The sequence below is a fragment of the Salvia splendens genome, chromosome 11 (genome assembly GCF_004379255.2).
Source record: "Salvia splendens isolate huo1 chromosome 11, SspV2, whole genome shotgun sequence".
Lineage (NCBI taxonomy): Eukaryota > Viridiplantae > Streptophyta > Magnoliopsida > Lamiales > Lamiaceae > Salvia > Salvia splendens.
This window is the reverse complement of record NC_056042.1, coordinates 24,536,713-24,550,809: the sequence shown is the minus strand read 5'-3', so window position 1 is coordinate 24,550,809 and position 14,097 is coordinate 24,536,713. Positions and strand designations below refer to the sequence as shown.

At 34.1% G+C, this 14,097-nt stretch overlaps 2 protein-coding genes across 2 annotated transcripts; both read right to left on the bottom strand.

Moving 5' to 3' along the window:
* Window positions 1–1,644: 1,644 nt before the first annotated feature.
* LOC121754650 lies at window positions 1,645–3,213 on the bottom strand. The gene is made up of 4 exons (XM_042149974.1): window positions 2,816–3,213; window positions 2,300–2,711; window positions 1,986–2,238; window positions 1,645–1,670 (listed from the first exon to the last, which is right to left on the bottom strand). Exons 1-4 carry the CDS (start codon window positions 3,211–3,213, stop codon window positions 1,645–1,647), a joined length of 1,089 nt encoding a protein of 362 aa, XP_042005908.1.
* Window positions 3,214–3,387: 174 nt separating this feature from the next.
* On the bottom strand, window positions 3,388–8,171 carry LOC121754649. The gene is made up of 3 exons (XM_042149973.1): window positions 7,859–8,171; window positions 3,553–4,593; window positions 3,388–3,461 (listed from the first exon to the last, which is right to left on the bottom strand). The coding sequence occupies exons 1-3, from the start codon at window positions 8,169–8,171 to the stop codon at window positions 3,388–3,390; spliced, it is 1,428 nt and encodes a 475-aa protein (XP_042005907.1).
* Window positions 8,172–14,097: the final 5,926 nt, after the last annotated feature.

Sequence of the window (14,097 nt, the reverse complement as noted above, 5' to 3'; positions counted from 1 at the left end):
CTCATATATATCTTCCAAGATTTCACACACTATTTACAACTAAAAATTCATAGTAGAATAGTAATTCCTTTAAAGAATCTTCTCAACAATTCCATTGCAAAACAGCAAATACAAGAGCTCAACCAATTCAAAATACATCCAAATTCAGATTTCAACAAGTCCCACAATTTCACTCGAATTAAAACACTATAAACCTATGCATCACACTACATTCAAACCATCAAATTCCCAATTAAATTTATTTTTCTGACAAATTAAAGAAAAAAGAGAAACTCACTGTCAAGATAGCTGGCAAGAGAGGTCGAGAGAGAGACATCTGCAGGGACAGCCCACGACATTGATGAAAGCTCGAGCCTTTTCGGTATTAACCGAAAAACCCAAGAACTCCGACGAAATAAATCGCATTGGCCACTCGAATTACTCTCTTCACCACCCCCAATTGAGTAAAAACCCAAAATTTGACAGCTGCGCTAAACCCTAATTCAACAAATTTGACAAGATTGGGGGAAGATTTGAAAGTGGGGCGGTGTGTTGTTGGCTATTTGTTGAAGATCGGATATGGGAAAAGCCCAATCTGACTATTTTGGGGGAAAGCCATTATCGATTTTGTGTAGGATTCTTCTTCTTCGTTTTTTATTGTATTGTGTAAATAGAGACTTATGTTTTATACTCCCTATATTTGTATTTTCACCCATTAATGTTAACCTTTAGAAATACTAGTATCATACCCGTGAGATGAGATGCACGATCCAATTGATTTTCTATTCATAATAATTAATTTTAAATTGTGAATTCACATTTGTGAATTAATCTTGATTTTTTTACACAAATTATACTGAACTCATAATTTTGTATATAAGGTCTGTGACAAAATTTTGGTGTTTAATTATATTTTTTCCCCATAAGTCGAGATATAGGCCAAAAATATTAAATTACTATTTAATATTTTTATAATTTATTATTATTTCAAGTTTAATTAATCTATAATCTTAATTCAAAGCATGAGAAGGCAACATCTATATTGGATGTGAGAAACATAATATTTCTCACCCGTGCCACACGACATAATGAATTTTTTGGGAAAAATATATATAATATCTAAATACTATGTGTCAAATATTATAAAAAAATCAACTTCTCAAATTTGTGGACACTGGTTAGAATATGTTGGATATCAAATAAAACAAAGTATAATCACACATCGCCAACATGTGATAAAGCATATAGTTCAACAGTGAAACACTACCACAAAACAATCTATATTAATGTAGATATAGAAACAACATTCATCATACTTCGATAGTCCCCTAAATCAACAGAAAGAAGAAAAGGATGTGAGCATGATTATTAGTAACCTACAACAGGAATGTACCTGGAGAGAGGGGAATAAACTAAAGGATAGGATTTTACTGGAGGAGAATATATATATTTTTTTTTAAAAAAATTAACTCCTATACGAAGGAGAAAATTACAAATAAACTCCTATACTATAGAAATGAGGAAATTACAATTGATGTCAAGAGGGCTCGAACTCGGCACCTCATACAATAATGTCTAAGGTCGTTGCCGCTAGGACAAAGGCTTTGGACAGGTTCACATGAGAAATTGTGATAGTGTTGTTTGCATCAAATGTTATGGTTCCTTTTACTGCCAGCTCATTTCTCCTGACCCTGAACACGAAAGAAACAAAGACTAAATCAATAAAAGCACTTAGCAATAAAACAAAAAAGTAAGTACTAAAATATGATATGGCTTCTTACTTGTATTCCATCTTCCCATAAATTACAAAATATTCATTCATAAGTTTTGGAAAACTTCCTTGTAAACAACATTAACAGTAGAATACATAGACCCAGAAACTTCATCATTACAAACCAAAATGTTCAAGCCCTCACGACTCGTGACTCTAGACACAACAACATACAATTGGCCGTGGCTAAAGACAGGTTTTTTTAAAAATAATCCCACATGCGCAAGAGATTGACCTTGGCTCTTGTTAATTGTCATAGCATACGGCACCGACAAAGGAAATTGTCCACGTTGAAACTTGAAAGGAAACCTAGGATCAAAAGGTGTTAATGACATCCGAGGAATCAACACTTTATGGCCTTGATTATCAGCACTCAAGACTTTAGCTTCTAAAACATGATCACCTAAACGCGTAATGATCAATCGTGTCCCATTACACAATCCGTTAGCATGATCTATGTTTCTTAATAGCATAACTGGAGTACCAACCTTCAACAAAAACTCATGATTTGGTTGTACCAGAGCACTTAAGATTATTCAAAAATTCTACCGAATGTATCTCCGCGAAACCATTAGAACTTTGATGAAACTTAGATATGCTATCTGAGCTCAAATAAACACGACCGTTCGATTGATCCAAAGAAATCATATATTGATTAACCAAGTCAACCACATCTAACGTTGGAGCAAGTATAGCTCGATTATGCAAATGGCAGCTCAAATCTTGATTGTTCATATATGAAGGATAAATAGATGTAACAATGTTCTGTAGAGAATCACCACTATCGGGCAATACAATATCAGTAGGAAGATCAACACTAACTTCACCATCATTTGAACCACCAATAACTCCATCTCCAATAGATGCAATCCACTTAGAAAATGCCTTCAATTTCGATGCTTCCTCACCAGATTTAATACCAAGAACTCGTATATTTTTAGTCAACCTCAAAACTTTGCAACTACTCCAAAGATATGATGAGTTAATAGTAGCGTTCACAATATCTTGTCGGCTACCTTTAGGCACAACTGGTAAAATCTGTCTAAAATCACCCCCCAAAACAACAGTTTCCCACCAAATGGCATCTCCATGCTCAACTCATTGCATACTCTCATAAGGTCACGCAAACTCCGATCAACAACTTTCACACAGTGTTTGTGAACCATAGGAGCTTCGTCCCATATCATAAGTTTTGTTCTCACAATCAACTCAGCTAATGCACTACCTTGTTTTATATTGCAGATTGAATCTTCATTAGGATTGATAGGAATCTTAAACTGAGAATGAGTTGTTCTCCCACTAGGTAACAATAGCGAAGCAATACCACTAGAAGCCACGTTCAAAACAATATCACCTTTTGAACGAATAGCCGCTGACAATGTCTTCCAAATGAAAGTTTTTCTTGTGCCTCCATAACCATAAACAAAAAATAGTCCGCCGTGATTAGAATTGACAACAGACATTATCGTATCATACACTTGGTGTTGTTCATCAGTAAACTTCGAGACAAAGATTAAATGCTCTCTTGCCAAGGCTTCCCGGTCATAACATAGCTCATCAGTAATCAATCTATTATTAGAACTTTCCAACGATTGTGTCCTTGGATATGGCATCGAATGAAATTCATGCAAAGTTCTTCAACCGTTAACTAACAATTTCTCAATCTCAAGCAATCCTAAATTTTGAATCTCATCGTCCCCCAACACCAAAACTACAATAATTTAAAAAGTCCATGTAGTGTAAAAAATAAAAAACATTATTATGAACGCATATAAAAGCTACGCTTATAAAAAATAAAATACCTGGATGATGTAAGATTTTGCGTTGTTTATGGACAACATCTTCGCATAAATATTTCCAACAGCTTGTCCACACAATATCTGGCCGTGCAAGGGTTTCTGATAGTAACAAACTTACAAACAACAATCGTATTGAATGAGCCGAAGCCCAAAGAGAAGCCTCGGTAATGCCATCAATGTATTCTTTATCATCGTCCAACAACCCCAATGCATAGCAAGCATCTCGAAATGTAGCATACTGAATACCATTAACACACTTAATATCTTCATAAGATGTAGCACCACGAATGACATTCAGTAAACATCTCAAGTAATACATATCACCGGAACCAGGAGGAACATAGAAAAATCTTCCGATAGAATACCTTTGTTTTCTAAGTTTCCAATGATCAGTGTTCCATACAAACTTCCTTGGGAATTCTACATAAGTGAGATCTCTTCCTCCCACAAATTTCTTATTTGCTTCCATCCAAGCCAAAAACTGGCTTTCACGAACTGAATTGCGATTCACAACACGTTCCAATGGCTCAGAATCTTCAAAAACCACATATTGTTCATTTGGTAGATGAAAACTCGATCTTTCAACAGCCGAATTCTTATATTGAATGTCATATCCAAATATTCTCCAAGCGGCTTCACAGGACGATATGTATCTACAATCATAAAACAAACTAACCTCATCCACAATCTTTTCCACACCATTAGAACCAGTTTCACAAAAAGATGTCACGCGATCATAACCCTTGTTTATGTACTTAAACAAATACTTGATTGATCGCGATTGATTGCACCATTCCACATTAATATGTCCTCCATACTTCATAAGAAGAAAACGATTATGTGGAACTACAAATCGATTATCTGAAGGCACCCCATCCTTCAAGATAACACGGCCATTATCTCTACGCCTGTGAATAGGATAACCATCATCATCAAAATTGGTTTCTGCAATATACTTCTTAGGGAAGTATTTCGTACATCTTCCGTTAGCCATACACGGAGATGATTTTCTAACAATACCACAAGGACCATGAACCATAAATTCTATGACATTCGCATAATAGTATGGATCATCTTAGGCATCAGGTATTTCAGTAGAAATGATCTCATCAATACGTCGATAATCAGGTTGTTTATCCTCATTACTTAGGAAAAGCAAAATATGCGCATGAGGTAATCCACGTTTTTGAAATTCGATGGTATAAACAACTGCATAGAAAAAATTTTAAAGCATATATATGTATATACATATATATATATAATACAGTTAAAAAGTTAAACAATTGAACCAAACGTACCTCCTTTGACATCCACAAAGAGTCTCTTACTCTTAAGATCCCTAATAAAATTATCCAATTTGATTTTAAAAACCCGACATATAACAAGGAGATCGAGAGTGCGAATGGAGGCCGGTGGACCATGAAGCTTTTTCTTGGAATTGCGTAAAACTTTGGAGCAAACTAGGTGCGAACCATTCGAAAGACGTAAGCAAATTTCGGGACGAAATTTTTGTTAAGATGGGTAGATTGTAACACCCCGACTTTTTCTACCATTTTATTGTGTTCTTGAAAGGACCGTCGTTTGTGCACTTGAAAATTTTTCGACCTTGTTTCTTTTGTCGAGAGAAGAATTTTACTTTTTGAGACAAACAATTATTCTTTCCTAGCCCAATTTGAAACCCAATTGTTATGAGCCCAAAACCTTTTTAATTCTTTCTCATTTGAGCCCAAAATTAGTCTCTTAATTTTAAATTCAAGGATATCTATCACTCTTCAATATCAAATCCACGATAGTTATCTAAAATCTCTCCAACCACCAAATCCATCAATATCTATCAGTTTTGCCTATATATATCCAATCAATTCCACAATTTAAACCATTCCCTCAAAATTCCAACCAAGAAACAAAACGTGAGGGAGAGAGAGAGACGACAGAAGTTCCAGCAGCGAGGGACAACAAGAAAACGAGGATCATTCCCCGCCACATTCAGCGCAGAGGATTCTGGAATTGGCTAGCAATGCAGCGAGGACGACGGTGTGGTTCCGAACGGGGCGATAGAGATGTGCCGAACAGCGGCGGACCGTAGCAGCAGTTGTTGCGGCTGCTCATGAAGAACAACAGCTATGATGACGGAGAATTACACGAGGCAGCGGCGGCGCAAATTGTGTGAGAGAGGTAGGAAGGAATTTGAGTTTCTCTGATTTTAGTTTTGGAATTTTTGGATGGGTTCATTGTTTGAGATTTACAGTAGAGAGAGAGAGTGAGGAGAAAGGGAGCCGACGAATAAATCATGCTGAGAGTTGCTAAAATCTTACACGTATCCATGCATACAACTTCTATATATATCTCTCATAGTTAGTAAAACTAATTATACAAGTGTTTATAAATTAACATATTGTAAGTAGTGCTCATATCTAAAGTCCTAAACAAACTGTTGCTTATTTATGTACATATACTAGGAGCACGTGTATTTATATATATATATTCGAAGATAATAGATCCTCCGACAGCCGCGAATTTATTCGTGGCATTATAACTCATTTAAGTCAATGCAATGATCACAAATAATGAAACATATTTGAGATATCACGTGTAGTATTTAGAGATATATTTGATTTCTTTATTGCTTTAATATTTAGAGCTCGATTTAAAATCGAGTTGAGGGAATAAACGTGTAGTATGATGAAAATTGGGAGTATAATTTGTATTCTTATGAAATCCTTTTTAATATCTTTGGAATTTGATTATGGAATTTGATCTTCGGCCTAATTAGAGTGGATGTTTTGTTTTGGGTCATGGAGTTAATTAAATCATCATGGATTGAGATATCTCTTTGCCAAATTGTTGGGGATGTGAACGTCCGAAATTAATCGAAATACTTAAGCTTCTAATTGGAGAAAAATCTAATCCTATCAATAAAAATAATCGAAGCCTTAAAATGCATGCATCTTATTTTTGGCTTGATTTGTTGTGTTGATTTATGCGTTATTTAAATGCTAAATGTGATTCCTTGCAAGCGAGACGTGATATTAAGGGAAAGGAAATAATTTCGGATTAAGAACTTGAGGTGGACTTTCTTTTTAAATAAAGGCAATGCCCTAAGTATATTTTTATGTAAAAATAATAGGAATATTTATCATGTCGTGTTTTGTTTTATCTATGGTACCTATCTGATGTGGCTTTTGCCATCTATGGATAATCGAATTCGGGTCTGACTAGGGAGTGAGTCCCTACTCAGGCTAGCGTACACAGAGGGGATCGTGAGCCGTCTTTTGGGTCGGCCAGTCCAGTGACTTGGAATGTGGCCACATTCCTTGTCATCAATGGATCAGATATGGTAGACATCTATGGGAAAATGACTGCGCAGTCACGAATTTTACGATGGAAATGATTTTAGTGTCTTGGGCGATTTCTAAAGTTAAAACCCCAAGGTCACTCAATGGTGGCATGATAAATACTTTTTATAAAATGTTTTCGGCATGAGTCCACTGAGTGCATCAAGTACTCAGCCCTGCATTTCTTTTTAAAAATGTGCAGGTTGAGCGTGACGGGTGCGGTGGGTGTTGAGCAAGACCGTTGAAGAAATTAAGTGTTTAGAATGTGTCATGTCTTCACACGTGGCATATTCCTTCTCTCAAATGCTTCCGCTAAGTAGTTGTCCTTCTTTTGAGTTCTTGTATCGCTGAAATAATATTCATTTTTTTGAGTTGTTGATTGTTGAGATACTCTGGTTTTATTCGAGCTATTCCCATTTGTTTCGAGCTATGATCGAGTTGCGTTGATTTCCCCTTTCTTCCCCGCTCCTTTAACCCTCCCCTAGTCGCGATCAACCGTGTTTTCTATCCTTAGAAAATGCGGGCGTGACATATAATATCAGGCCGATCAGTTGGACACAATCCTTTGGGGTCAACGAATCTTACAATTTCTGGCCACTTTGGGTTACAAGTAAAAGTAATAAAAAAATTTGGGTACCCCACCCATCTACATATAGACATTGCATCTTGATAGTTCTGAATCATATATCTAGTGCCACCAACAAAACTGTAAGGCAAAATAATGCGTTTTCCTTGTTTTGAGCCATCTGTCTCTCCTCTCAAAACTGCATCAGCCAAACCCTTGTACATCTCAGCACGTAAATTTTTTTGTTGGGTGCGTACAAATCTTAAGCAGCCTGCCTCAATCATAGTATATGCATCAACAACAAATTGTAGAAATAATCGCCGTGAGAAAAGAATGATAGAACACTCATCAACTCATTCATGTAGCCGATATGCAAAATATTCTTTTGGACTAATTCGACTCCTACAACTTGTAGAATCATGTCCAGTAGATTTCGCAAATGGAATGTCATATGTATAACCATCCTCATCATATGGGAATAAAAGGGGATATTGAAGTGGAAGATAAGAAGGATAGAGCTCATTTATACGCTGCAATTTCCCAGACTTACATTCTATTATAATGTCTCTATCACCAAAAGCTGCATCTAAATCTCCCACAATAAGAACAGCAACCTCAGACACAGAAGGAAGATTATAAGTTCTCCCATCTCTACCTCTTTTACCAAGCAACCTCAAATGAACATTCTTATTATTTTCTTCATGAAGTTTTTCTTTGGCCATTCGGAAAGTTTTTACTAACGTATTATTTTCGTCCAGCATCTTTTGAAAATCTGATATTATTTTGCGATGAAGATTATTCGCAACATTCTTTTCCCTAAAAAAATAGTATAATTACTTGGAAATTTTAAAATTAATAAATAAATTCTTTAAAAAGCGAGAATATAAAGCACATACCTCACGGACTCCAACCTATTAGTCACTTCGTTTTCTGTATCATAGATGTACAATTGGGAAAATTTTGGCGAGCAACCATCTAACGGCAACAAACTGGCAATCAAGTGGTAATTCTGGCCACGCAAACGGAAAATGGGAGGCGCACGACCGGTGTTCAAGCTATTATCGATTTTACCACCCAACGAAGTAAAGGCAAACATTGAATTATAGGAGCGAATATTTTTCAAAAAATGGACACTTTTTAATTGTTTAGAGAACATTAAATCATGTAAGACCTCTGGAGGACGAAGAAGCTTAGGAATCTCGATCTTCCCATTCATACAACATTTTGAAAATTTGGGTTTCTTTGCTTTAGACAGTTTGCCCAATCGTTCTTCATACCAAAAATATGCACCACAGAATTAACATAGAAATGAGCATCACCAATATCCCATAATTCTACAAAACATTAAACTAAAGTGAGCTGACAAAAATAAATAATTTAGACATCACAATAAAATTTATCACACGGCATTATGTCCACCCAAACAACTACTTTAATTTTAAAAGCATTATAATGATAATTGCAGGAGCAAGTTTACGTTGCTCGAACCCCATCACCAAGATGAATGCACACAACACAAGCAAAACTAAGCAATTAATCCAGCATAGAGACAACACAAACAATAACCAATTTGAACCTAATACACACTAACAAATTCGAAACTGATACATTTAATTCTGTGAAGATATGAATTAACCGTTTTGCATTTAAAATTGAAAAATGAATCATTTAAACTCTCTCTATATATTACTCTATTTTTTTCAGAAAAACGGTTGTTTTTAGTTTAAGTTTTAATATGGCCCGCTTAGTAAAAACAAACGAAGGAAGTTAGGATTAAGCTAAAATATAAATATGTGGAAAATAATACTGTACATTTTTGTAAAATGGAAAAATGAATGTGACCGTGAGACTAAAAAATAAAGTAAATTTACATCACACAAAACAAAAAAACCTAAGGAACGTATAATTACCACTTGTCCTAATGAGATTTAAGATATTGTTTATCAAAAGCTATAATTTAAGATTGCACTAGTGAGACACTTCCTAGTCGAGCTTCATTTCATTGCAATATAATGACCATATACGCTAAAAACCCAAGCCTTGAAACCTAAATCCTAAACCCTTAACTTTAAAATATACTCATCATGACCAACAAATGAGCCGAATATCAATAAAATTCTTCCTCTGTCTCAGTTCAATTTTACTTTGTTCATCACTTATTCTATTTTGGGGGATTTAGATATGTATTCGATATCTTACACTGGGTCGGCCTACGTGATAATCCTTACTGATAGTAGAGGTTTTTTACATGAATCTTGGCTGTAAATATATTCATATGCTCATATGAAGAAAGTGCTTTATAATAGGGCTATGTGAATGGTAAAATTAAAAAAAATCTTGCTTGCATTCATCCTAGCATCTATTCACCTAATGATATTATTTATTGGAGCCGAAGTAGTGTTTTGTTGAAGCTATACTTGTATTCTATCTAATCAAATAATTATGTTTCACAGGTGCAAGGAATGTAATAGAAGGAATGGAATACATATACGAAGTCTCAAAAAATGAAATGCAAAGCTAGACTCAGTAAGATGACCATTCAAGGAATATTTAAAACAATTACATCTCAAATTGAAAGCAAACCTGTGTTGTGAAGCTCCACTGAACTGGATTTAGCAATTTCCTCTTGTGCAGAAGCCGTTTACGGTTGTAAAGACTTTAGCTGTTTTTCCATTGTCTGTGTTATGGAAAAAAAATAGTAATTGAGTCAGTAAAAGTAAACTAAATACTTATAGAAATGTAACATATAAAAAAACGTTACAAAACCCCATACCACCTCTTAATTAACCAACCATATATATACAGTTTAAAACTATTTTAGGGCTATAGCTAATGTTGTGATTGAGATCTCTATCAGTGAAAGGGCTTTCTAAATGTCAGTTTTTTGAAAATTAGAAGGAAAAAAATCTATAAGTAGTATTGATCTGTATAGTTAGTCACTTAAAGTCTTAAAATAGTACTATAATTTTAGGAGCCCTTTGCATTTTTGTGTGGGAACTCTCATACCACCCAGTTCTATGGTTGCAGCTGGAAAGTGTACACGATGTGCAAGAAGCAAACCCGCCCAAGGAATTCCAAAAATGGTATTTAGATATTAGGATTAATATATTCAAATAAATATTCTCTAGAGATTTTGTTGTGTATCAGTTTTATTATCTTAAGATTTAGTATAAATATCAAGTATATGGTTATAAAGATATTTTCATTTTCTAAGTCTGGATACATGGATACATAATACTATAAGGGGAATAGTTATTTGTATTAGTTTTGGAATACATAATGTAATGAGAAAAATAATTTAACTACACAAGCACTCAAAGTCAAATCATAACACAAATTCATAATTGTTGATTCTTAAAACCTAAGAAGCTATTTGCAACCTCAGTTTTCTTAGATTTTATTTTGCAAAAAATATTTTTGGTGTTTACGATAAAATTGGTGTATAAAAATTATTTATTCTCAAGAAGTCTGGTTTGGTTTACTAATTCAAAATTCTAGTAGTAGCATTTTATTTATGTTTCTATGAAATAGTATTATTTATTTTTACAATTTTATTAAATATAATCAGTCTATTTACACAAAAATACCTATAGTTAATTACCTTCAGTTCAAGAGAGTATAAGTTTTTTGGGTGTATATTTGGAATTATGTAGTAAATGGTGGGTAGAAAATTATTCAATACAAATGAATAAAAAAATGGCGCTAACTAACAATGAAACAAATAACACGCTGTAATCCAACAGTGCGGCTAAAAGTAATCATAAAACCTCAAAAATAAAAATATAGAAATGCATATAACAAAAGCTTATCATCCATCACTTTTAGCAATGATGTCAACCTAACAATTGGAAAAACAATAGCAAATACCAAAAAACTAAATAAAAAACAGATCCATGGGGGTTCATCTAATGAAAATTACATTCTATAAACTAATTCTTCTCCTGCTTAATCATTAATTTCTTCTGCTCACCACCAACAACAATCGTTTGTCCTAAAATTTCAACATCCAAACTTCTTTTCAATGAATCTTTAGCAATCAATTTAGTATGAGTGTCGTTGGTACCAGAGGTAGAGCCAACGTCCGTTCCAACAAGCTGAATAGAAATGAAAAACATTATTACATGGAAGTGTAATAAAAGAACATAAAAATAATCTGGGAACAAATCATTACCGGAGAAAGCCCTTCCAAAGTGGGAGAAATTTCCAATCCTGAATTTGAACCCCTTGAGTCCAAAGTTTGAGGAATGTACTTCTCAACGATTTGAGGGTCATTACAAATTTTATTCACATTGTATGGTTTATCAATCCAATACTCATTACTGTTTTTCACATGGATTCTAAACAGTAAAGTTTACCCCAAAAGTTTTTTGTTCAATCTCAGGAGGAATATATTCATCAGCTCCAAGCTAGAAAAAATAAAATATATATATAAAAAATAAACATGTAATTAAAGGGCCATAAATAATTTGGTATATTACCAAAATACCTCCTCATGGCCAATTTGAATTTCATCAACTTTTTTCCCTAATAGTTGGACACATTCTCAATCCCATAATAGCAATGATGCATTGCTAACGTTCACGATGAACCGGAACTTGCAAAACGAAAGCAAGTGGACAAGTCAAATGCGGAAACAAATATAAATGATGATAAGCAATGGGAAATATCAAACCTCGGAATGGCAATCCCATCAGAATTATCACATTCCTCACAGTTGAACCCATTCTTAATCTTCACAACCTTTTTGACACATTGTTTGCATGCCATGTATGACCATTGGCCATAGTGACACTCAGCATTTTCAATTCTACCACAAATCCAGTAAGAACCATCCTATAGATAACAATAATTAACTTTAAGTTAAATAAAATTAATCTATAAAGAAACAAAAATAGCAAATAGAAGGGGGAAAAATGACCACATCTTCTTGTACATCTGCAAGAGTCTTTACGACCAGGCCATCAAATTCATTAGACACCCTTATATCAGTAAAACGATAAATTGATTCTTGAGACAAGAAAACGACGTCACCAGAAATCCTATGATGATATCACGTGGATGTTAAGACCATTAACATTTCAAGGAGAGTCAATACTATAATAGAGAGTGATTTAAAATCAAAACTCTAAATATGTAAGGAAAATAGCTTTACCTCTCTTTGAAATTGGAAATCTCATCAATATCTTGGTTGATGTAAACCCTAGATGTATTAAAGCGGGTACTCACACGAATCGTGCCTAAAATTTTACTTTTTAAAGTTATTAATTTGTCGCAACAGAAAATTACATATAATTAATACAAAAATGACACTTACCGCGAAACACAGTTAACTTGCAAAATTGGACAATAAAAATGTGCATTTTTCCTTTAATTCTTTCTAGCTGTTGAAGATAGGAATCAACAACATCTCCCCACAATGTGCAAAAAAGCATGTTATGGCTGTGGAAAAAAGGGGTTCAAATACGTTCTAAAAATAACAAAACAAAACAATTTTCAACACTTACTCAGAATATGATGGCTGGATTTCGATGAGTCTAGATGTAGAATGCGTAACAATTTTTCCAGTGTCGACAACCACAACAATGACATCTGCAAAAATATGAAGGTAAGAATCATGGACAAAAAAAGTGTAAAGTAAAGTTTTTTTTTTTTTTTTAAAAATTAACTTCATATATTTATATCATATATATGAAGGAGGAAATTACAAATCAACTCCTATAACAAGGAGGAAAGACAAATGACTTACCAAAAAGTGTAAAGTAAAGTTAAAGATGCTAAACTTACCAAAAAGTGGTTCATCACATACATTACCAATCTGCATAATCTCCTCAAATGACTTCAAATTGAAAAGCATTTTTGGAAATTGAGGCTCATTAACTTCAATCATTTGTGTGCTTGAAATCATCTTAATGTGGTATGCATGATTTGTAACTGGCGTGTAAAATTCGTGGAATAGTTGCTTGAATCCTATGCCCTGAACACAAAAAAGTCCATAGCTAATGATTTCATATAACTTGCAAAAACATAACTAAAAAGCACAAAACAACATACCATTCGATCGTGAAGCACACATTCTAAACTCATGATATTTGTTCTGTCTCTAGGAGCGGCAACTTCATAGACATGGATACAGCGGACGTTGATAATCGAATTAGTTTCGTTGGTTGTAGATCATCGAGCAAGGTGTGGAATGGTTCCATGGTATCAACCTTGCTACTCGTGGGAAGAACAAAAAGATGAAGTTTGAGTTGTATAAGGTAAGTAGGTATGTGTGGATAGATCAAATCGTCAAATGTCATATTTATAGAGCAAAAAATGAACCATGAGGCTCTTTTCAAACTTTTCACATTCTCCACTTAGGTTAAAATTAAATTTGTTATTAAGGGTTTAGGACAAACGATTGGACGCCTATTTCTGGCCATGCTTTCGGTTAAAATATGAAGTGAAAAGCTTATTAGGGTACATGTAGTGCCAATTTCAGTATGGGAGTTATTTTTGTGGTAAGACGTGTGCGTTTAATACACACAATAATGATGGAAGTTATTTTTGTGGTAATTAATGTGCAATCATCCGTAGAATGTCTTGACTAATCTTTTGTGATTTATATTATTTTTGTTTTAAGAATGGAAGGGTTGTATCTTATACACA